This window comes from Brachycentrus maculatus, unplaced genomic scaffold (assembly GCF_059751285.1).
Source record: "Brachycentrus maculatus isolate JH-2025_06_01 unplaced genomic scaffold, ASM5975128v1 h1tg000071l, whole genome shotgun sequence".
NCBI classification, from domain to species: Eukaryota; Metazoa; Arthropoda; class Insecta; order Trichoptera; family Brachycentridae; genus Brachycentrus; species Brachycentrus maculatus.
Genome location: NW_028280825.1, coordinates 72218 through 99388, shown reverse-complemented (window position 1 = coordinate 99388; position 27171 = coordinate 72218). Strand labels below are relative to the sequence as shown.

The window sequence follows — 27171 nt, the reverse complement described above, 5'->3', positions numbered from 1 at the left end:
AAATTAGAATTTACAAATGATGCATTTAGTGATTAGGTCATTCATCCGAATTATTTATTAACTTAGATATTAATCAAGTTTCCTCTCGGCCGAGACCGCTTATTACATTTTGTTTGCTTTACAGATGGCTGGTTATCAGAAAAAATGCTCTGTTTCATCCATCAAGATAATTTCCTAGCTTTAATTACCATAAGCGCTTAGATAATACCCGAAAGAGGAGCACAGCCTTCCCTATTAATCCGAAACGCCGCTGTACTCGAATGCTTCGTATTTAACGTTACTACATAACCTACAATATGACCATTCCGTCAGTGACCGTTGGTCGCAACGCGTTGGATTAAAACACTTTCCCGCCATAAGCCGCTCTTAAATCGAAATAAGCTGTCAGATCGAACGCTTTGAACTGTATTTAAAATAACACCCGCCAAATTGAACGTTTTTAATTTTTGTATTTGTCTGTGGAATCGAACGAATGTTTTAAAATTTTAATGTTTCTGTTTTTAACGTGACCGCGGAAAATACGATAATGTTGCCACAGTAAAGAATGCATTTTTCACCCAAGGAGAGAAAATTGTTTTTTGTCTTACACGCGTGTGCATCGTGATTTTATATTGTGAATTAAATTGGACAATTTCGTATTACAACACATCGTTCCTGGGCTGTCAACATGTATTTCAATAAGGTATTGTTATCATTATTATTTTCATAATCTTTTATTTTCATATAAAAATAGATGGATTATTAAATAAAACGTTAAGATAGTGAGCGACGATATTGTGTAAGTGGAAGTTGATAAAAACATACGAAAATATAACATTTAATAAAAAGTAATGAAAATAAGTACTAACATTTAAGAATCTAAAATTACATAATTCCAAACAGATGAGGGTTATGTTATTTTAGGAATTATAAAATATTACAAGTAATATGGAGGTATAATTGTAAATTATATATATACATATATATATATATAATATATATATATATATATATATATATATATATATATATATATATATATATATATATATATATATATATATATATATATATATATATGTATATATATATATAAACATATACACACATACATACTGATACATAGGATTTAGTTTTATTGTTATTTTATTTTTTTTCACTTTGAACAAGTTTATCGTTGTTAATATTGTTTTTTTTTTAATTCAAAAGAAGTGCAATCTTTTATCAATTAAGTATTTTTCGAGTAATTGATATATTTTTTAAATAATTGTTCTTTAAAAATATGTTAATTCATCATGGATTCGTTGTAAATAGTCTGTCGTTATTTAATCAGAAGATGAATGCAAGTATATAATTATTTTTTGTTGCTTGCAACACAGATGGAATACGTATTTTTAAAAAATAACATGTTGTCCAACATACAAATAAATGCGATACATAAATTTAAATATCCGTAGTAAACGTTACAGTAACAATTTATGTTTCCTAAATATTGGACAATCATGTGAAAGTTTCCTTCAGCATCAGGTGTAATTTTTACTTATGTTGTAATGGCGAAATACAGCAGACATACGTACCTACCTGTAGAGGTGCCTACCCGCCCGTAATGTAATATAATAACATAATTATAGGTAGCATATCTTACCATTGTTTAGTGAAGCATTTCCTGTTTTGAGCGAATTCAATTCAACCTTTTATCAAATTTCCATCACTTTGATTTAGATATTGCGTAAATTGAGAGCAAATCTCGAGAGATTCCGAGTTAACACACGTAAAATGCTTAAATTTAAAACGTTTTTGTGTTTTGATATTACGTGCACTTTGCATGAATTTCCTGTTTTAAGCGGATTCGATTTATCAAATTTCTTAGCCGTTGTGTAAATTGAGAGCAAATCTCAAGATATTCCTACTTACACACGTTAAATGCTCAAATTTTAAATTTATTAGTACTTTGATATTCCCTGACTTTAGAGGGGGATTTGAATTTCGCCTTAACCATCGTTTCACTGAAGAACTTGGTGATTCGAGCAATTGATCCATATTTTTGTAATTTTAAAAATAATATTTAAGAATACTTCAGCATTTCTTGTTTTAAAATATTCAAAAAGTGTGGTTGATATGAATACATCCAATGGTCGGACGGTCCATGTTACCGTATGTATTCCTGTATGTTTACCTGACAAATTTTATTTATTTCAATCTGACTACTGCGCGCCACAACTCGCTCACTCCTTTCAACAACGTCATATATCAAAAATCATCAATTTTCAGTTGCGCATGTTTTCGGAATGCCCAGAATGTACTATATCCCAGCAAAAGCGGCATATTTTTAACCTAATATTTATCCGCTACAGGGCAGAAAGTGTTGTTTTTGTATTTTGAAGAAAAGTTATTGTTTAATTATTTTTTTAAATATAGTAAATACTTTTCAAATGGAGAAAAAACCTTCAGGTTTTACCTTAAAAGATCTGTTGCACAGTGAAAAGTTTAATAAGTGGCTTGATATTTATTTTAAATACATTGTATTATATTTTTAAATTTTAAAAACGATCCTCTGAAAAATCAAGTTTTTTGATAAATGACGCTGTTGAAAGGAGTGAGCGATGTATGAGAAGATGTATGAATGTAGAAGGGCAGGGTTTACGACTTGGCTTATGGCTGGCTTGAGCGATCACTTTATACACGTGTAACGTTCACCATTCTGCCCATTATTGAATATCCATATAGCATTAATTCTTGAAACTTGTATACAATAATGGCCTCAGAACCTTCCACATGTCGGTATGATTTTCGATACGTTTGAAAACATGGTTGATTGTAGCGCCATCGAAGAAATTGGTGAAGTATTTATTTAGCTTACTTCCTTTGTTTGGTTTATATTTCTAAGAATAACTGTCCGGTTCTGGTCCCGTGGTAGTGTCGCGGACTCTTAAGTCAGAGTTTCTTGGTTCAAACCCACTCTACCACAATTTGATACCTATTTCTAAAAATGAGCCGCTTAGACTCACAGAAACAGTACGAAATTTAAAAATTTGTGTGAATAATAAAAATACAAATATTTCTCGTTATTTAAGTAAAAAAAAAACTGTGTTTTTTCAAATATTCCTCTATAATGGCACGCGCAATTTCTAGATACTTCGTTTAAAAAAGGTTAAAAATCAATAATTGCTAATCAATAAAACGGAGTATATTTACAGGTCCGTTGAGCGAAAGATAAAAAATAAAATAAAATTATAATTAATGATTGCAAAGATGACGCCTGACGGAAAAAATGATTCGACTTTCACTGGGAATTGGAATCAATTAGATTATTTATTTGATGTATAGTACTTTCTAACGTATTTTTAGTACACAGTGAATTTTTCACTCTTACACTAAACATTTCTTTTATTTCATTCAAGTATCTTATTACGTATATCTTATCTAATTACACAAAACTTGGCATTGTTTCTTTACTCTCACCTCACTAATCAAATGCGGTATCTAATATTTAGTCAATGTAAATTCAAAATTGCCACCTTGCATACTAATTTCAGAAGAAAGATTTATTTTTATTTAGAATTTTTCTTATCGGAAATGAAGACTCTACGACCCATTGCAGGCCTAACACTTCGCGACAGATTTAGAAACTCAGATATAAGAAATATCTGCGATGTTGAAGATGTTGTGCGATGGGGAAGAGAAAGAAGATGTGAGAAGAGCGAGTTCGGATCGAGTGGTGAGGGTGGCAGCGGACAGCAGCATAGGCGGGATCAGACCCCCAGGAAGACCACCTAAACGATGGAAGGATACCTGGTCTTCCGCCTCCCAGAAGCGAGAATGACAGGACCTAGTCCTAAAAGAAGAAGAAGAAGAAGAAGAAGAAGATTAATTGGATACATTTATTTAAAGAACAATTATAAAATAGTTTTTTGGAGAGACCCACCAAGCCACCTTGTGTGTCTTTTCAGTGGAGTTCTTACATACATTTTTTATTGTTTTTATCCATTTTAACCTAATAAACACACAAATTAAATACAGAAAAAAGTTAAAAATAAAAACTATTTTAAAAATGTTCATAGAATTAACTCTTGATTATTACCCATTCCTTTATTTTGCTTTTGTTCCATATTTTATTTTGACCTCGTACTTCCATCGGCAACAAATAAAAAATGTTTGGATAGATATATTAAAACGTTCTACTCCCATATTTTTTAGATGGTTCTTGGTAAAAAATATATCTTGGTGAATACATCTATTAAAAAAAACAAATATCGCCTGCATAAATACGAGCATTAATTATCATTGAAAATGCCCTCAATTAACGAATACTTTGGATTATATTTATGTATTGACATGTGGAGTCTTCCCGACATTGAATATCACTTGTGAGAATGTGTTTCTATATCTACAGGGTGTCCCATATCCCTTTTAAGGGGTGTTAGGTCACCTCATATTCAAACCCTTATCCGCACCCCAATGGTGCAAAGGGCACTGTATCATACAAACGCAGTGTTATCTTGATCGTTAACACTTGAAGGAAAGGTGATCAGCCCTTCGCTTCAGGTACCAGTCCAGGGTAATATGGAATAAATATTAGAGTGAAAAAAATCACTTTTATTTATTTGACCCCACTGGGAATCGAACCCGGGACCTCCAGAACGGTAGCCGAGCGTGCTGACCATTACACTACGGAGGCGGACAATAATTCATAACTCACCTCATAACTCATCAAAAAATTTAAATATATGACCTCAATAAAAGTGCCTTAGTTTTATACTTGAAAGTGGTCAGGTCAGGAGTCAGAATAATTGGTGGGTATGCATGAGGAGATGCATGAATGTGGAAGAGGCGAAGATTGATTGTAAAAATAAAAATAAAAAAACATATTGGTGTGATGTTTTATTTTCTCTGCCTACCCGTGCGGAAAAGCGGTGTGATGGTTAGTAAGTTTGGTTTTTTCAACGAACATTTTTTTTTCCAGTCAAGGCCTAGATCTCAAGCGTTCAAATCATAACGCGCCCGGCCTCGCTCAGGGCTGGACGTTTGTTCACGCTCATTTTTTTAAGAATGTAGTATAAATATATTGGATATAAAAAAAAAAACATGTAGTGAATTTTTTTACATATCGCTCACTCCTTTCAACAACGTCATATATCAAAAAACTTGATTTTTCAGGAGAACGTTTTTAAAGTTTTGAAATATAATAAAATGTATTAAAAAGAAATATCAAGCCACTTATTGAACTTTTTACTATGCAATAGATCTTTTTCGATAAAACCTGAAGGTTTTTTCTCTATTTGAAAAATATTTAGTATATTTTAAAAAAAAATGAAACAATACTTTTTCTTCAAAATGCAAAAACAACACTTTCTGCCCTGTAGCGGGTAAGTATTATGTTAAAAATATGCCACTTTTGCTGGGATATAGTACATTTTCTGGGCATTCCGAAAATATGCACAACTGAAAATTGACGATTTTTGATAAATGACGTTGTTGAAAGGAGCGGGCGATATTATTTTTACACCTACTTTTCAATAACTCTTTTCTTTTCAAAACCATATAAATCAAATCAAAGACAAACTAATTTTTTCAATTTAAATTTATGTTTAAAGATAAAAATTCAATTATTTAAAATGTTAAGAAAATTACATGTAGTTTGCAGATTATCGAATACTGGGCCTTAAGAGCTCAGTCGATATATTACGGTTTTCAGTAGGCATTGGATTTCTCTCTACGGCTACTGAACGAAACGTCAGAAGAAAACTTCATCAGTCAAATGATTGATTGTTTCAAACACCCGCGGTCGATTGGTGTTGGCTAACCTACGAACCTAAAGGTCAACGGCTCCAATCTGCCCAGAAGTGGCAGTGTTTACTAATGAAATGTTGTGAACGAAAACAAGTCGTAGTTGAAAGATCTATTAATTATTACTGTTCTTAAATTACTGATGTGAGCTCGAATTGATGAATATATTAGTTTTTACAGGGTGTAGGATTAAAACGTAGAAACGATTTAAAATAATTAATATATCATTATCGATAGTAATAAATTTAATAAATATCTATATAATTACAAATGCAAATATTTGCTGTTCAAAATCTTAAATCTTCTTAGGTAATTTACTGATTGTATTGAAATTTTGACGTATCGTTGCATTGCAGATAAAAAATTTGCTTGTAAAACGCCTTTGACTGGCGTTTTTACTTGTGACGATGTTTTTTCCAGAGTGAACGTAGTTGAAATGAATGACGAATGTGTGGAAAATCATTGTATGACAGAATTAAAACGAAGAATTAAAAAGATATAATATAGGAATGTAAGGTTGAACAAGGAATAATTGAAAAGATTAGGAAGAGTTCTTTACGGTGGTATGGACATGTGGAAGGAATGGATAACGAGAGAATGACTAAGAAATTATATTTAGCGAATGTGAGCGGGAAAACAGAACAGAATCAAATCAATTAGAAGCTTAAATCTGGTGGAGTCAAAAGTCTGCGTAATCGGAGGGCATGTATGACTAAATGAATGGATGTTTAGGAGGCGAGGCAACACACGCGATAGCGTACTTCCTGACAGCTGTTAATTAAAAAAAAGTTGTTTCAATTAATTTTAATATTTTTACAAGCATTGTTACATTAAACGAATTAGAAATTTGTGCTTTATATTTATAATTATTATTTCCATTTAACCAGCCTGAGTCACAGCAACGCGTGATCGGGCACAGCTAGCAAATAATAAAATTATGTTTTTTACGTAATAATAATGAATGGTGGGAACTAAAAACACCTCATCCAAAATGACCTCCCAGTAAAAACAAATTTGACAAGATAATATACATACATGTGTATACTATGCGATGATGTCAAACTACTTGCATAAATCATTAGTTTTACATTCTAAAGGAGAAATTTCACCAAGATGATTACGATTACGCCGTTTATCTCTCTTACAATTTATAGTTTAATTCCACTCATAAAAAAGACTATTTTTTCATTATAAAATAACCCGTATTACGTTCACTTTGTTAAACCCATCGTACACATACATTTTTATATTTTTTTACTTAAATAAAAACCTATCAGCGAAAGCCAAACAGGCAGTACACAACGGAATCCTGGTTCCGACCCTAATGTATGAAAGTGAAACATGGAGTTGTCAAAAGAAGGATGAAAGTAGACTGAATGTAGTCGATGCGTGCGATCTCTCAGAAAATGTGCGACAAAACGATGTTTGATAGATCAGCTGTACAAACTTAAAACACATTAAGGGACATTTTTTGGTAGTACTTTTTTTTGCATTTTTGGACTAAGTAAAATCTACTTAGTCCAAAAATGCAAAAAAAACGTACTTCAAAAAAATGTCCCTTACTGTGTTTTGAATTTGGACAGCCGAGATGTCGAATAGTAAATAATAAAGGAACGCAAAGCTGAGATAAGCATTATCGATAAAATCAAGAAAGGTGTGTTGAGATGGTTTGGACATGTAGAACAAATGAGTGAGGAAAGAACGGTAAAAAAAAATTATGAGGCAAATGTAATTGGAAAAAGGAGCAGAGGAAGACCGAGAAAAACATGGCACGATCAGGTATGCCAAATACTTGAAAGTGGTCAGGTAAGGAGTCGTAATAATCGGCGGGTATGTATGAGAAGATGCATGAACGTGGAAGAGGCGAAGAATGTTTGCAAAGACAGATTGGTGTGGCGACCTATTCTCTCTGCCTACCCCTGTGGGGAAGCGGCGTGATAGTAAGTTAGTTAGTTTTTTAACATTTGTCTTTTTTTTTTCTTCGTAAAACACCGTTTTTGTGTTGAAAAAATTCGTTTATCATCGAAATAAATATATGGTTTTCAAAAGAAAAGGGTTATTACAAGTTCATGAAAATATGAAAATAGTTTTTCAGTATATAGTTAAGAAATTATTTTAAAAAATCAAATTCCAATACATATTCTATGTTTTTTTTTATATGGCTCCTCACCCAACCGTTTGCTTATTGAATTGTATGTTTGCGAGTACCCCCTTAGCAAGATAAACATCATCTCTCTTATCTTATTATTAACAAATTCACTTATTATTATTTATTTTATTTTTCAATAAGAGTGATGTGAATAATAAATATCTTATTATTTACATCTTCCTTATTTTATTATTTATACAACTATGAAGTTGTAAACAAAATATGGCTGTTTAAGTACTGTACCCACCCTTTAGTTAAGCCAGAATAAAAATGATCACAATAATTATTCTAATTGAAAGTATGACTATAAAGAAACGTAGATATTAATGTAAATACTTGCATGCTCAATTGTGAGTCTAACTTTAAATTTTAAATCGGCTAATCATATGCGTTATATGCAACAGGTAAATGAATGATTAAATGTTGTACTAGTGATTGATCTGCGGTCGATCAAAGTAAGTGTAATAGGTTACTAATGTGTGTAATTTACTATTCTCTATAACTCACATTCAATAGGGTGATTTCAAATGATGCCCTGAAACCATTTGTACAAAGGTATAATATGCACTTAGAGCTTTTAACCAATTCGTGGATGTAACATCTAGATTTGAGTAACATAACTGGATTTTTTTCTTTTATCTTTGATTATTTTTTTAACTTTTTATTTCTTTAATTGTTTTATTTTTAAATAATTGATTTTTTTCATCTTTTAAGAGGTTTAAGACACTGAATTCTGTAAAATTGTTACACTTTTATACGAGAAGTTTTGTTTTTGGATAATTGACAATAATTATGATTCATAGATATTCTTCAGTTACACATTCTGTCTTTGGACTAATTTTTAAAAAGTTTCAAGTTAAACTATACCAAATTAATGAAAAAAAAAGAAGTTTTTAAATTTATTTATGCGACAGAATTGTTCTAGGAAACCAATCATAATTATAATATTTAATACAAACCTTTAAATTTATGAAAAAATTCAAACTTTTTTGTTGTAAACTTTTTCTAAAATAATATTCTTATACAGGGTTTTCACTTTATACAAATCAAATTGAACCCCTTGTTAATGAAATTGGACGTTTAACAAAACAAATTGTACGTTACGATTCTAATTACGTACGCGAGAATATTATTATGTGTTATTGATTTAAATATATATATATATATATATATATATATATATATATATATATATATATATATATATATATATATATATATATATATATATATATATATATATATATATATATATATATATATATATATATATATATATATATATATATATATATATATATATATATATATATATACATATATATATATATATATATGTTCGTGAATAAAGGTGCCGGAAGGTCATGCCACCACGTTATATTATGGAAAAAGCCCTGAATGTAAGTATTTAAATTAAGTGATATGGCGTTCTTTTCTCCCTGCCTATTCCTGCGAAGAAACGGCGTGATAATTATTGAGATAAGATATATATATATATATATATATATATATATATATATATATATATATATATATATATATATATATATATATATATATATATATATATATATATATTTATTTATATATATATATATTTATATATATATAGATATATATATATATATATATATATATATATATATATATATATATATATATATATATATATATATATCAGACTTCCATATTCTTCTTCATCTTTGATGAAATGTCAAAAAATAATATGAAAATAACTCCTGTAATTGGAGATAATCCAGATTTTGTGAACAAGTATTTGGACACACTCAAAATGTTGTAAATAAATTATCTGGTCAAATTATAAGCTTAATAATAAAAATGAAAATGGTATTTTCTGGCGTTTCTCATGTGTGTGATTATAATCCGGGATTCGGATCTCACATACTAATATAAGAGTTTCTGCTTAATAAAAAAGCTTCTTTACATCTCACCAATAGATGTCTCTAGTGAAGTTCTAGTGATTCAAGAACAAAGTTTCTAAATTGGTTCATATATATAGAACTTCAAAGAATTTGAGTAGTGTGGTTGTCAATAATGGGTAGAATTGGTGAATGTTACACGTGTGTAAAGTGATCACTCAAACCAGCCTATGACGGTCGTAAGCCCCGTAAATGCCCAGACTTCCATATTCTTCTTCATCTTTGATGAAATGTCAAAAAATAATATATATATATATATATATATATATATATATATATATATATATATATACGTATATATATATATATATATCTATATATATATACGTATATATATAGATACACCGAATTATGTTAAATGGGCACACTTGCCTATGATTAGTTTTCTTTTACGATTTCCGATTATTATGGTTCATAGATCTTCGTTACTCATAAATTCTATCTCGGCAATAATAAAAAAATACAAAGTAAAACAAAACTGTATAGTACAATTTATATTTGAAGCACTAACTTTGTGATTTTCCATTTTATAATTAAAATGCAGCAGTGTTTTAAAATCACTATAAATTTTAATTGATTTTAAAGCAAAGTTACATTTGAGTTAAAACTGTATAAATTCATTGAGAATAAATATATGTGTGTACAGCTAAGACAGTTTAAAAAAACATAGATTCGATTTCATGCAACCGCTTTTACTATGAGCATACATAGAAAAAACATATTATCATCTTCGCAGTATGTAATCGAACAATAATAACATAGGTATTCGGTATTCACATAGAGAAAGCCCTTGCTTTCATCTGTAAATACGCCTTAGGTTTAAGTTCATACATTCAGTCCACACATGAACACGTTATAAAGAAATGTTATCTAAATTACACGACTTAAACGCATTCACATAACATTTTATATTAAATCACCGTGGGAATAAAATAAAAAGTCATTTTCTCTGTTTGTCCAAATAAATTCGTTAGATTTATTTAGTTTTCTGGGTCAAGGCAGATAGATATACAGTGTAAATACATAACGCTTCGTTAACAGATAATCATATTATTTATGGTTTCTTTATTTAAATCTTTATGGTTATTCTATGGCTACTATTAATTTGAATATTTAAAATACTATTCGTATATATAATATTGTTTTAAACTTTAATATGCTAATACATGTATACGAATATTTAATATATGTACATATCGCTCACTCCTTTCAACAACGTCATATTTAAAAAATCGTCAATTTTCGGAATGTTTAGAAAATGTACTATATCCCAATAAAAGCGGCATATTTTAACTTAATATTTACCCGCTACAGGGCAGAAAGTGTTGTTTTTGCATATTAAAGAAAAGGTATTGTTTAATTATTTTTATATATACTAAATATTTTTCAAATGGAGAAAAAACATTTAGGTTTTACCTTAAAAGATCTGTTGCACAGTAAAAAGTTCAATAAGTGGTTGAATATTTATTTTCAATACATTATAGTATATTCATAAACTTTAAAAACGATCTCCTGAAAAATCAAGCTTTTTGACATATGACGTTGTTGAAAGGAGTGAGCCATATGTGTGAGTCGTTTGAATATTAAGAAATTGTTTTTCACATCGGACCCCACATGACTCAATCAATTTATTGTTGACATTTATACAACGTTTTTAATAAAGTCATAAATATATTTTAAACACAATTTTTATTTTGAAGCAGCTGTAATCATTTTAACATAATTAGGTGTATTCTATGAATACTACAATACAAAGGTTAGCATGACTTTATTTATATAATAAATAAAGTTATTAACGTACCATCACGCTGCTTATTTGAGGTACCAGTCCGGGGTAATATTGGATAAATATTAGAGTGGAAAAATCATTTATAATTATTTGATCCCCCCCCTGGGAATCAAATCCGGGACCTCCAGTACAGTAGCCGAGCGTGCTGACCATTACACATAACGGTTACAGAACGACTGCTCTAAATAATAAAATAAATCATTAGTTCTCTCATTAACTATCGGTGTGTTTAAGGAAACAGTTTTTATTATAATGTGGGATATAAATTTATGAAAAACACCATTGTTTATTTATTTGCATATTGATTTTAAATGCACTAATCGACGCCTAACGTTTCATAACAGCCGCAATACAATGGAAGAGCAACATAACTTCTTTTTTTGCAATGAGAAAAGAAACTCGGTAGTAATTCAAACATTGTCTGAAATCGTGGGCATTATAGAACTGGAACTCTCACTTTCTGATGCAAAAAGTAATACACTGCCGTCATTATGCATGAAAATATACGAGTGTTTGCCGAATATTTGCAATCCAATGTGTATTATCCGGTTGCTGGTCGAGAGTAACCAGTTACCGGATTTTTTCTCGCCGAATATTAGATTATATTAAATTGTAGCTAACCATCTAAGTTATCAACACGCCGCTTCCACGCAATGGTAGGCAAAGATAATAGAATGTCACACCATTTTGTCTTTGAAAAATATTCTTCGCCTCTTCCACATTCGTGCATCTCCTCATACGTACATACCCGCCGATTATTCCGACTCCTGACCTGACTGCTTTCAAGTATTAAAATACTTATATATCGGTGGTGTAATGGCATAGGGGTATATCTGTCAATTTTTCATTTACTGCGTAGTTTGTTCCACAAAATCTCTAAAATAGTGTATTCCATAATCTGGCAAAAGGATAAAGCTGTAGTTGCAATGCTTATTTAGTTTTATTAAGATATGTACATTAAAAATACATAAAATAAATGAGTTATTTAATTTCAGATGTTTGTTTTTGCTCTCCTGTAAAATTTGGTCTGAGACAGATATACCCCTTTGCCTTTACACTACCGATATTAGGTGTTACCAAGTTTTTCTCGGTTTTTCTTTGCTCTTTACTCCAACTAAATTATCATTAAATTGTTTTATGGTTCTTTCCACATTTATTCTATCGCATGTCCAAACCATCTCCAACACACCTGTCTTAATTTTATCGAAAATGCGCATCTCAGCGTTGCATTCTTTACTAATATCATCATTCGATCATATATCATACATCGGTTTATCGCTCTATCATCTGAGAGTAGATAAAATATTTCAATAAACTCCCTAAAGAAATTTAAAAAATTGTAGTTATAAAAATTCTTAAGAAAAAAATTAATGACCATTACATATAAATCTTTTATAAAATATATAAAAAAGACTGTTATACCCTTAATTATATAAAACATTAAACCATGAGTGTAAGTCCCTCTCCAAGCACAAGAGCCCAGTCTCTTTTTCGGAGAGGCACAGCGAATTTAAAACTAAAAGTTTGCCTTATGTATAAATGTTTAAAAAATGTATTTTGTTGTACTTAAAAATGTAACTTCATTAATTAAAAAATAAAAGATTTCGACTATATTTTGTATACTTTCATGTTTTTTTGCCAACTCCATGCTTCACTTCAATACGTTAGAGCTAGAACCAGGGATCAGTTCTGTTATGCCAGTTTAGCTTTCGGTGATAGGTTTTATTGTATTTCCTATAACTGATTTAAGTCCAACTTTTATTCTGTTTCTAGCATTCACTCTCCTTTCTATATCAATCTTTCCATCCCTAGAAAGCATACTTCCCAAATATACGAAATCATCTATCTGTTCAATCATAAACTAATATTTCACTCTCAGATCTTAATGTTTCACTTCTATATATATAAGATTATAGGATTTGCAAACATAAAAACCTATGATTAGTTGCTATTAGTATAACGTTCAAGCCTACGTGCGATACCGTAAACGTAACACGTTTTTATATACACTACACGTCAATTAAGTTGTAAGAGTGTAGAAAGTGCTTTAAAAAATATGTGAAAATTATCGAATGTCTGTAGGCTTCACAATGGACCGGTTTCCGACACAAAAAAATCCTCCAACTTTTTAAAATGATTATTTAATATTATTTTGACTTCTTCTTTTATGAAATTTAAATAAAAAAAATAGTAATTTTATTTTTTGACATCTCATCAAAGATGAAGAAGAGTATGGAAGTCTGGGAATTTACAGGACTGACGAACGTCATAGGCTGGTTTAAGTGATCACTTTACACACGTGTAACATTCACCAATTCTACCCATTATTGACAACCACACTACTCGAATTCTTGGAAGTTCTATATGTATGAACCAATTTTGAAATATTGTTCTTGAATCACTAGAATTTCACTAGAGACATCTATTGGTGAGATGAAAAGAAGCTTTTTATTGAGCAGAAACTCTATTATTAGTATGTGAGTTCCGAATCCTGGATTATAATCACACACATGAGAAACGCCAGAAAATATCATTTTAACTTTTATTATTTAAGCTTATAATTTGACCTGATAATTAATTTACAACATTTTATTTAATGAACCTTGATAGAGTCCTGTGTGTGGACTCTATCAAAACGACAGCCTTATTTGTTGAAATGACATCGATTCAACATGAATTAAACAGCTCAGGGTAAAAATATTGTATATTATTATATTGTTCTTATATTATTTATTATATTAACTGAATAAATCAATTCGATATACCCTATAGCAGTGTTCCGCAAACTTTTTCTGTTCAAGGTATACCTACCAAATTAAGAAATTTTACAGGTACATGTTTACCATATTATGGTAACATATTCAACATGTTATGTTTAATGCGAAATATGAGCCCTACTTAACTCAGCACAGGCAATCAAAATTAGGAGCAATTGTGTTGTTTTCACAAAACAAGATTTTTTCCGCGGCACACCAACTAATCACCACGGTACACCAGTGTGCCGCGACACACACTTTGCGGAACACTGGACTATAGTTTACCAAGGGTTAATACCATATCCTAAAAGAATCTCAGTAAATACCACTCAAAAAAGCGGTAGTTACTAAGTAATACATTAGTAAAAAATTGATGGATTTTACCACAAAGTTACTGCCGAATCAATTAATGAGAATAAGAGAATCTCATTGAACATTTCATATCTCGTAGAAACAGAACAGAAATTATATATTTTTTGCGTTTTCTTTATTTTCTTCTTCTTCTTACCCTTATCACCACCAATTGTGCATAGAACACTGCTTTGTGAAGAAGTTGTGCTAGTAATTAGCATTTTTATCTAGACTTTAAGTCCGGGAATACGCAGGCAGATTTTCATCCGTATTTTTTGTATTGAAACCAAAAATGACACCGACTGTGACCGTTCAAAGCTGGCTGTGTACTCCCGGACTAATGTCTATTTAAATCTGTAGATATAAGTTCAATTCTCACGGCAATTAAATCAAGTGTAATTATCTTCAGTTTTTGTTTGAGTTTACCATTAAAAAGTCATTTATTTCAGTATAACTATGTAATTAATAAGAAAACAATTATATCCGAGTTTAAAAAATTACATTTTCCGGTAAATATAAAGTAAACTAGTTTGTTTTTTCACCTGTTGCTAAGAACATCTATAGTTCTCGAAACTAACGTGTAATTGTTAACTTTGTGTATCCAAAGCCTTGTTCACAAATCTGGGTTTTTCAGGAGTTATATTTTACAATTTGATATCTCAACAAATACGAAGAAGGATAAGGAAGTCTGGGTATTTACAGGGCATATGACTCTCCGTAGGCCGGTTAAAGTGATCACTTCATTAAGTGATTATTTAAAATAGTCTATGACGGGTTGTTAAGGGCCTTGCAAATACCCAGACATCTTTGTTCTTCTTCATCTATCTTCATCTATCTTCTTCATTAAAAATTATGTCCGTGAAAAAAGGTACCAGAACGCCGTTTCACCGCGTTACATGGAAAAAAATCTGCAAATACAGATACGATATAATTACTCTACATATGCCAAAATGATGTAATAATTACATGAAAATATGAACAAAACAGATTTTAACAATTTGACCATAAAAGATCTAAAGAATGTGGGTTATCATAATATATGATATAATGTAGGTATTTAAAGAAGAAAACATCAATGTTTTAATGAGTTTAACACAATGTGATGAAATTCGGTTGCTGGCGATAATGGTTTTTAAATGTACAGTATCTTAATTTTCCTCGATTGCCTAGAACAAAAAATGTAAGATAGAACATTCTTCGTTAATTAAGATGAATTTGTTAAAACATACCGCATTGCCCAACGCTATTAGACCTCTTAAGTATTGGTAATTTTACAAAGTAAATATTTCATCACGCAAGATTTTAAGAATATTTCTTGCAGATGTCGATCAATAGGTGCATGATTTTTTAACCTGTCTATATGTTACATATTGACATGTTAAAAATCTATGTTTCTTCTTCGGTCATCACTAACGCACTACAGCCGACCATCCTACTCGATCCTCATACAAAGTTAATTTATTTAACTTTGTCGCATTAGAACAAATTAGAACAACAATGACGACATATCGCTCACTCCTTTCAATAACGTCACATATCAAAAAAATTGATTTTTCATTACATTTTAAAGTTAAAGAATATAATAAAATGTATTAAAAATAAATATCAAGCCAGTTATTGAATTTTTTACTGTGCAACAGATCTTTTTAGTTTTTTTTCCATTTGAAAAAGATTAAGTATATTTAAAAAAAATAATTAAACAATACCTTTTCTTCAAAATGAAAAAAACAACACTTTCTGCCCTGTAGCGGGTAAATATTATGTTAAAAATATGCCGCTTTTGCTGGGATATAGTACATTTTATGGGCATTCCGAAAACATGAATAACTGAAAATTGACGATATTTGATATATGACGTTGTTAAAAGGAGTGGACGATATGTCTAAATGTATCTACATATTTTTAAATATCATTTTCATATCATTATCCATATCTGCAGGGCTTTTTTTCCATGTAACGCGGTGGATCAGCGTTCCGGCACCTATTTTCACGGATATTATGTTTTTCAAAATCAATAAGACGAAATAATGTTTGCGTCTCAGTAATCTCAATCTTTATTAATGCTTCGTCAAAATGATAGGAAAAGTTGCTTTCCATTTTATTTAAATGACATTTGAATTTATTTTGTTTTAGTAAAAAGCTTGAGATTAAGTGAATTCCGAAACCATTTTGTTTAAAGAAAAGTCCTACATATCTGTAAGCGTCCTTGAGGTAGTATTTTACGAAAATGGTGTTATATATATCTTCCAAGATTATTATTATTATTTTAATACATACATATTTACATATATCGCTCACTTCTTTCAAGAACGTCAAAAATCAAAAATCGGCAATTTTCAGTTGTGCATGTTTTCGGAATGCCCAGAAAATGAAGTATATTCCAGCAAAAGCGGCATATTTTTCACTGAATATTTACCCGCTACAGGGCAGAAAGTGTTGTTTCTGCATTTATAAGAAAATGTATTGTTTAATTATTTTTTTTAACATACTAAATATTTTTCCTAAAAAAATCTGTTGCATAGTGAAAAGTTCAATAAGTGGCTTGATATTCGTTTTTAATACATTTTATTATGTTTTTAAACTTTAAAAACGATCTTATGAAAAATCTTTTTTTTTTTATATATGACGTTGTTGAAAGGAGTGAGCGATATGTACGCTAAAATTATGGTTATAACCTATAATCGTATCACGAATTTATAAGAAAACGAAAGTGTAATAAATTATCAATATACTTGATTTTGATTTAGACCCAGAAGTAATTTCAAAGAAAAGTACATATTTTTCATCGTAAATTATCATTAAGTTCATCAAACCTCTTATTATGACGTTGAACTAATATTTAAATTGGCTTATAACACGTGTATATAAAAAAAGATATTGTTGAATGCGGAAAAGATTGTATTGTTTAAAAAATAATTTAGTAATTTATCTTGATCAAATCTGGTAAAATGGGAGATTATTCGTTCTGATTTATGTCTTGCATTATCAATCTACACCATGGTTCAAAGGTAATGTACCTTTTAAATGTAACATTTGTATGAACATATTTATTATAAATCTCTCAAGTTTATATCTAACAAACAAACTTACCAATCATTTTTTCGCACACTTCTTTTTCGCAGTGGTAGACAGAGAGAATAGAACACCACACCACTCTGTCTTTGTAAACATTCTTCACCTCTTCACGTTCATGCATCTCCTCATACAAACTAGCTGATTATTCAGACTCCTCGGCTGACTACCTAGTATTTGACATACTTGATCATGCTTAGTTTTCTTTCAAAATAATGGTTTTGAGTAATTTATTGGTGTATGTGTTGTGTGTTTTTTATATTAATACCATTTTACTCATCAAAAATATAAATATCAAATTTTGAATCTAATCGCAGTTAGATATGGCGCGAGTAAAAAAAGACTGATAAACAAATAACAAATGTAGTTTTTTTAATTACTTAAAAAAAATATCATACTTATTTCGTAATTTATCAAACGTCGAATGTGGTTTGTAATAAAAGCAGAGGAAGACTGAGCCAACATTGTCATAATCAAGTTTTTCAAATACTTGAAAGTGGTCTGGTCAGAAGTCGGAACAATTGGTGTGTATGTATGAGGAGATGCATGAATACGGAAGCGGTGAAGATTGTTTGCAAACAAAAGGTTGGGGTGGCGTTCTATTCTCTCTGCCTCATCCTGAGGAAAAGCAGTGTGATGGTTAGTTAGATGGTTAATATCGACTGTTATAAGAATGGCCTTTTATATTTTGTAACAAAACAAATGGGGTGTAAAACATATCAAAATAGCAATAAAATTTACAACTATATAAAAAATTCTAGCACTTATTATTATATACCACATTAAAGATGCGATTAAAAAACACAATAAGAGCTAAAAATCCTCAAGTTTTATCTTTAGAGTTTTATAACCATAATTAGATATAAAAAAAACCTTGAAAAGTCTTTTTAAGCAGCCTGTACTAAAACTGCAAGTGGCAAAAGTAATTTCATCCACTTGTTTCGTCTCGTGTCATAAGGCAAGCACAGCTAGTGTAATTTAAGACTTAGGCCACTTTCGCTGAGGTAAATAATGATGCTTTAAAATATAATGCTCCTTGGTAATAGCATGTAGTCTACATTATCGCCGGTGGGGGGTCAAAATGCCGTAAGTGCTAAAACAATTTTGACGTAATGGTTAAGGATTATAAAAGAAACTGTAAGTAGTGAGGGTCAACTCGAATAGAAACTTTACTATGTCCGCTTCGTTCATAAGAATAGCATTCGAGAATAATTTCATAATTAAACTTTATAAAATAAAACAACTTTGTTTTAACCCTTTTTTATTGGTACTCTTTATCCACCCGGTTTCGATAAGAACCTTATCATCATCAGGGCTTATATACTAAATTCTAAAACAATGAAATAGTCATAGTTAGGTTATAGTTAATTACCCTTCCCTTACGATACCAAAAACTTACACGCACTCCGTACACCATATGAAAATATGATTTAAAAAACGGGAAATACTCCTAAATGTTGTTTTTATTGAGCATTGCGCAGCGAATACGTCAACTCCGGATGACAACTACGAATGGAATTGTCCAAAAACATTATGAAGTTGTTTCATTTTATAAAGTTTATAAAATGTGCCACAAAGTATCTGTGAAAAACTTTCAAGAAAACATGTCATAATTGCTTAAAATCACAATACAGGTAGGTATCAAATCATGCGGAATGCATCGAAACACGTGTCACAGTAGATTTTAAGAAATTGTGGTATTTACTAAGTAAAATTTAAATTAAAAAGAAATAATACATCGTTGTAAATGGAAAATATAAATTTGAACACGGCTTATATCCTTTTTTTAAAAATGATTTATAATAAATAATACTTTTTTTGGTCATTATACAAAGAAAGAATAATGTTGCTTAGGTTTAAAAAAAATTCAACAAACCTTCTATTTCAATAATTTTTGCAGATTCTTTAACGAAATAATCACTTAAGTACCTACATATTAAAAAAAAAATTAAAACTAACATTACATACAATTTCAAGTAAAACATAAAAAATATTGCATGCATGATGGCAAAATCATTTATAACTTTACGCGAAGATTTAAGAATATATATATTTAAGGCCACGCCGAGTGCTCATTTTGCAACACTTTATAGTTTTGGCACTTAGGAGCTTTATGTTTGCCATTATTATTCTAACTACTTCATATGTTCCTTACGTGAAACAAGTGTATTAATGCTAGACAAATAGTTAATCATCTTGTTTGACCCCGGGTTAATTTCTTGTATGCTATTACCATCTAATGACTTACAACTTGAGGCATGTTTTGGTCCATTTCCTCCCACTTTAAATTAGAACGTCAGTAACACTAAATATTAAATTGTACAAGACAAATAATAAAACATTTCAACATAATAATGGAACTGGGGGTAAATGTTGCAAAATTAGAGTTTTATAATAAGGAGGTATTCGCAAACGCACATTTTTAAGAATATGTATTGAAACTTGATTGAAAAAAAAACATGAAAAAAATAATTATTTATATTGTTTTAAATTCCTCACCTTTCAATTCGTCCGCCTCCGTAGTGTAATGGTCCGCTCGCTCGACTACCGTTCTGGAGGTCCCGGTTTCGATTCCAAGGGGGGTCAAATAAATAAGTGAATTTTTCACTCTAACGTTTATTCAATATTACCCTGGACTCGTACCTGAAGCGGAGGGCTGATCACCTTTCCTTTGTGTGTTAACGATCAAGATAACACTGCGTTTATACAATGCAGTGCCCTATGCACCATAAGGGTGCGGATAAGGGTTTAACATGATACCTTTCAATTACTCTTTTGTTATTAAAACATGCATTTATTTCGAAAAAAAAAAATTATTTTTTTAAATACAAAAATGGTGTTTAAAGAAAAAATTCAATTACCTACGTTAAATTTTACCGCGTGTAAAGAAAATAAAGTTGCAGCCTATCGATTAAAAAATATTAAATTGTATGGGAGGGAAATGTAAAAGGCTTGTAAATAAACATAGTTTAAGTATGTATGTAGTAAATGAAAAGATATAAAATTGTTGGAAATACTCAATATTTGAAAAAAAGTAAGACACGTAGTAAAGATAGAAAAAATAAAAATCGTATTCATATGTATGTTTTATAGGGATGAAAAAATTGATAATTTTATAGAAAGGAGAGTGAATGCTGACAATTTAGTGAATGGAGCACTGATATCAGTTTAAGTAAAAAAAATCAGCGAAAGCTAAACTTACAGTGCACAATAGAGTCCTGGTTCCAACCTTAATATACGGAAGTGAAGCATGAAGTTGGCAAAATAAGGATGAAAGTAGAATAGTGGAAGTCACACTGTGTATAAAATGGTCGTTAGCCATGTAAATGGTCACATATCCATATTTTGTTTCGTAATAAAAGAGATATCAGTAAAAAATCTTGAAAATTGTTTTTGATAAATGAATATTACAAATCGCTCACTCCTTTCAAGAACGTCATAAATCAAAAAACTTGATTTTTCAGGAGAACGTTTTTAAAGTTTAAAAATATAACACAATGTTTTAAAAATGAATTTCAAGCCACTTATTGAACTTTTTACTATGCAACAGATCTTTTTAGGTAAAACCTGACTGTTTTTTATCCATTTAAAAAATAATTAGTTTATTTAAAAAAAATACTAAAACAATACCTTTTCTTAAAAATGCAATAACAACATTTTTTGCCCTGTAGCGGGTAAATATTAAGTTAAAAATATGCCTCTTTTGCTGGAATATATTACATTTTATGGCCATTCCGAAAACATGCACAACTGAAAATGGACGATTTTTGATTTATGACGTTCTTGAAAGGAGTGAGCGATATGTATTCCTAAGGTAAATATTGCAGAAACTGGACTTTAACTAAATACTGTAAAAGGTATTGATCGAGATCAAATATGTTAACTGAACAAACGAGAGTAAAAATGTCATTGCTGCAGTCATTGACATTGGTCCATAGCGAATAGATATTGCCCGTCAATTATAATGAATCTCTTACATGTCAATAAATAATCCTGTGCATTCCCAACATACAGGTTAGATTAATAAGTCATGTAAGTTATTCTATTCAAGAGATCAGGTTATAAAACAAGTTACTGGAGTTTATGTATAAAATGCCATAGCAGCTATGTTATGCGAATGAACATCTCATTAATTTTAAATGACTTTCTTTTCTACAATTCACTGTGCAAATGTACTGGATGTGTTTTGTGCTCGCGTAAGGTTTACCTAACACGTTTTTTACGGATCTAGATCTAACGATACTTAAAAGTATAACTTGATTGTTTACTTATTAGCTTGTTCGTACGATCACTTGATTCAGAACCACTTTCATTACACTTTTACCAGATGCTGGAGAATTGATACCAAAAAGCGGAGTGTAGTTTAATTTATTTTGTTGAACTAACGTGAAGTAACTTTTTTATTATTTTTAAAAGCCTCCACTCGTTTGAGATTAAATTAATCTCTTACAAACAAAACAATTTTTTGAAATATTTACCATATTAGTTGCCTTAGAAAATTATCTTCGCCTTAGTTTATATGTCTTAAAAACGATACTGGATGTGTATAGTTCATAATAGACAAAAAAGATTGATCTCTATAAACAATACAAAAGATATAACAATACAATATAAACAATGGATTCATATCTTATATCAATCAAGATTTGTCACATAGCTCATTTAATTATCTTATTCGTCTTGTCATATTTTGTAAGTCATCACTAAATCCGATAGATTTTTATATCCTATTACCACATAAATTTTTGTCAACTGAATACCTTCTTTGCAAATTCTGTTAAAAAGAATATATTGAAATAATAATAAAATATGTAAGAGGAGATAAAGAGAAAGAAGAGTAAAAAAAACAATAGTAATAATTAACTGCCATTAAGGAAAATACAAAATAAACCATTCGTTCTATGTTAAATGTGGAATGAAGGAACTTATGGAGTAAACGGAGAAAACAAAGGATATTAATTAAACTTAAACAAGGATAACACTAGTATGAGACTCCTTTTTTGAGTTTATGAAAGTAAGAGAACATTAGATGTTCTCATCAATAGGTGAAAATACAAACTGATTTGTTGTATTTTTAATATTAAAATTATTTACTGGACAAATCGTTCATATTAAAATCTATTTAGGTTTTTTTTTGGAAATAGGCAAAAAAGGATGTGTTGAAATGATAATTAATTAATTTATTTATCACTTCTCAGTACAATTGGCGTTTTTTATATTTCAAATGTTAAATTATTAACATTTAGTTTTCATTTATTAAAATAAAAAAAAAATGTTTACATCCACTTTTTTAATATTATTAAAAGAAACACGACTAGTTTTGAGAACTACGGTTTTTCATTAACGGGTGAAAAAAAAAATATTTCCACCTGTCGATGAGAACATAGGCATTTCTCAAAACTAACCGTGATTACATTAATAAACTAAAAAACGCGGTAAATTACGAATTTTATATTGAAACTCTCCTGATCATTCTTCGTGGACTTTCGTTCGTTCACACTACTTCATGATTACCGGCTTCGGAATAACCATTCCATCATCAGGTTAACTATAGACTACACAAAATAAACGATGAATAATAAAGGGAGTATTATACATCGCTCACTCCTTTCAAGAACGTCATAAATCAAAAATCGTCAATTTTCAGTTGTGCATGTTTTCAGAATGCCCAGAAAATGTACTATATCCCAGCAAAAGAGGCATATTTTTAACTTAATATTTATCCGCTACAGGGCAGAAAGTGTTGTTTTTGCATTTTGAAGAAAAGGTATTGTTTGATTATTTTATTTAAATATACTAAATATTTTTCAAATGGAGAAAAAACCTTCAGGTTTTACCTAAAAATATCTGTTGCACAGTAAAAAGTTCATAAGTCGCTTGATAGTTATTTTTAATACATCGTATTATATTTTTAAACATTAAAAACGGTCTCCTGAAAAATCAAGTTTTTTGATTTATGACGTTCTTGAAAGGAGTGAGCGACATAATAACCGTACCACAAAAGTAACAATACTTTTAAAATAAAAAATTAATATCTTATTTTTTTATTTAAGCTATCATTTTATTTCACAAAAATATTACTATAATATGAAAATATCTTTCGAAATAAAAGAAACTTTTTTTACAATCAATTTGAAACAGTTTGCCTCTCTATTGAATTTAAAAATACGAGTTATTACATTAAAAATATATCATCCTGTCTTCTGATATTTCCCAAGGAACAGAAATGAATCACCTACGGTGATTTTTTATTACATCTTTCGCAAGATTTGAGTAAATATAATTAATAACATCCGATCAACGTGTCGTAACTGAGGCACGGATAAATGATGCCAAGCAAGAGGCAGAGCGTTCAAATGTTATCAAACTTGATGTTATAATAAAATTAATTGACATAACTTTCCCACATGCGTGGGCTCTCGGTAATTTACGGAATGGGTGTTCAAATTTATAAAAAAACCTCAAATGATTGATTTTTATAATTTAATTATTTTCTTACAAAAATGTTAATAAAATTAGTATATAACCACTCACCGAGATTTTTACGTCTACCGGTTTTGAGACGTATCCGTCTCTTTGTCAGGACAATCACTAACACAGCATGCAAACAATACTACCCTTCACCACCATAGCACCATTTACACGAAGAGACGGGTACGTCTCGAAACCGGTAGACGGAAAAATCTCGGTGAGTGGTTATATACTAATTTTATTAACATTTTTGTAATAAAATAAATAAGTAAAAATGACTAACCACAAAGTAAATGCTTTAAATATTAATAATATTGAGGATTTTATAATATTCAACTCAATACATCTCTCCAGAATATCGTTATATTCTTGAAAATATTTGTATTTTAATTCCATTTTCCAAAACAATTTTGCTGCATTGCAATCCACCAAGCCACTTTATGTGTATTGTCGGTGGAGTTCTTTTTACATACGTTTTTATTATTATTATTTTTTATCTATTTTAACAAACCACCTCCGTAGTGTAATGGTCAGCACGCTCGGCTACCATTCTGGAGGTCTCGGGTTCGATTCCCAGGGGGTCAAATAAATAAAAGTGATTTTTATCACTCTAATATTTATTCAATATTACCCTGGACTGGTACCTGAAGCGGAGGGCTGATCACCTTTCCTTCATGTGTTTACGAACAAGATAACACTGCGTTTAAATGCCCTATGCACCATTGGGGTGCGGATAAGGGTTAGAGATTTTAACATACAAAAAAAATATATATATTTTTTTAAATAAGGCATTCCACCCATATGGAGAGTGATCTCTGAAGTATTTTTTTAAAAACCATTTTTAATTTTCATAGAATTAACTCTTGATTATTTACCCATTCCTTTATTTTGCCTTTGGACCATATTTTATTTTGACCTCTTATTTCCGTCGGCAGCAAATTGAAAATGTTTAAAACTGTATATTGAAGTGTTCTATTCCCATATTTATTGTTAATTTTTGGGACCATCAACCCTTCGTTGTCTCCAGAATATTGTCATATTATTTAATATGTTTGTATGTAAAAAAATAATCTATTTTACAATACTAACTTGTTGTAAACAAAATATGACTGACTAAGTATTGCATCCAGTGCTTAGTTAAGCAAAAATAATAAATAAATATATTATATTATAATAATAAAAAATCCGATTTTATTACTATGAAGTTACATACTATTTAATGAATTAATTAAATTAAATTGTTTATATTTGTTAACTAAACGCTTAATTAACAACATGATAGTACAAAACTTATCATCCAACCTTCTAACATATTTTTTTTCTTTTTTCATAGATGGTGATTCGAGGCGTCACGATGTTGGCGTTATGCTGCTTGGTCCTGGCAAACGACAAGAAAATCGACTTAGAAGATATCGAAAGGGACAATTTGAAAAGCGAGAAAAATACGGAAGATGAAAAAAGCCAAACCGAATACTTGAACGTGGATCAAACTTCTCAGTACGGAACAACTGAATCAGACAAGAATCAGTATGCTGTCGAGGAGACAAACCCTTCAGAAGCACCTCAAGCAGTTTATACATCGAAAAACGTCGTCTACCATCCTACTGGCGCTAAGTACAGCGCTATAGTCAGACAGCCACAAGGTGTACCAGATACTTACAATCAAATATCTACTTCTGAACACTATGCCCAACATCCCCATGTTGCAGTACCTATGGCGTATATCCTTGTTCCTCAAATTCCATCAGCTTCAAATAATATCCCATTGTACACAGGTCAGTACCATCAAAACCAACCAGCTGTGAAATATCAGTATGTGTATCAACCAGCTGACGCCTATGCTAGCCAACATAATTCGATCACTGCAGAAGGTGATGATCAATCCGCAAAGGCGGTAGAGCCAGAATACACCCAATCTTCCGATGATGAAAGCTCTCATCTTCAGAAGCAATATGCCACGGTTCCACAATATCAAGAACACCAATCACAATACTCTGAAGCTCCTTCTCATTCATCTAACTACCAGAAATACTCAGTTTTATCACAAAAATACTCCCCGATTTACGAAGCTCCACGCCAACAACTATATACCCAAGTGGATTACAAGATATCTCCTCAGCCAGTCTATTACAGAAAACCTTCGGCTCTGAGATTCCTCAAGAAGCCAGAGGAAACTCCAAAAGTTCTACCTCAATACGCACACAGCGTTTCGAACCCGATTTACTCCCATATTTCAGGAAATTTAGGAAAAGACCATTATAAACCCAGTTACAGCCCCAGCTATGACGACGCTCATTATGTTCCCCACAGCAATGGAATCGAGCAAGACTACAAGCCAATGTACAGCTACTCATACGGAAGGAAGCCCACTTCCTTACTCGACTCATACATCCCGTCTTCCCTTCAGATTGAATATCTTAAAAGAGGATTAAGCAAAGAACCTCTCGCCACGTACGATCTCATAGCGTCTCAGGGATACAAGTTTGAGAATGGATTCACTCCGAACCAAATGTACTCGACGCCTCACGGAGTTGTATACAAGAATTTCAAAAGACACGTGAAAAATGTAATCAAATCATAGAATGATGCCATTAATAAAAATGTAATACTTTACATATTATCTATAACGTGTGAATATCTGCCTTTCTGATTGACGTCTTTACGAAGAGTAAAACGTGACATTCCGTCGCTAATCATGCGCAACACTTATGTTTTACAATGGAGATTTAGTATTTAGAAATGAGATGAATAATGTTGGAATTTGCTTTACGTGCCAGTCAAAAAACTGAAACAAAAAAATCATCTTTATTTTTTATTAATCGTGCTTGTAATTGCACATAAATTATAAGTAAATAAATAAAAATAATTAGAAAAAAA

General features: G+C 30.5%; 1 protein-coding gene across 1 annotated transcript; it reads left to right on the top strand.

Annotated features, from left to right (window-relative positions):
- The first annotated feature begins 298 nt into the window (after nucleotides 1–298).
- LOC148311139 (uncharacterized) lies at nucleotides 299–27171 on the top strand. Its single transcript, XM_088257108.1, has 2 exons — nucleotides 299–682; nucleotides 25628–27171. The coding sequence occupies exons 1-2, from the start codon at nucleotides 668–670 to the stop codon at nucleotides 26873–26875; spliced, it is 1263 nt and encodes a 420-aa protein (XP_088113234.1). The 5' UTR covers nucleotides 299–667; the 3' UTR covers nucleotides 26876–27171.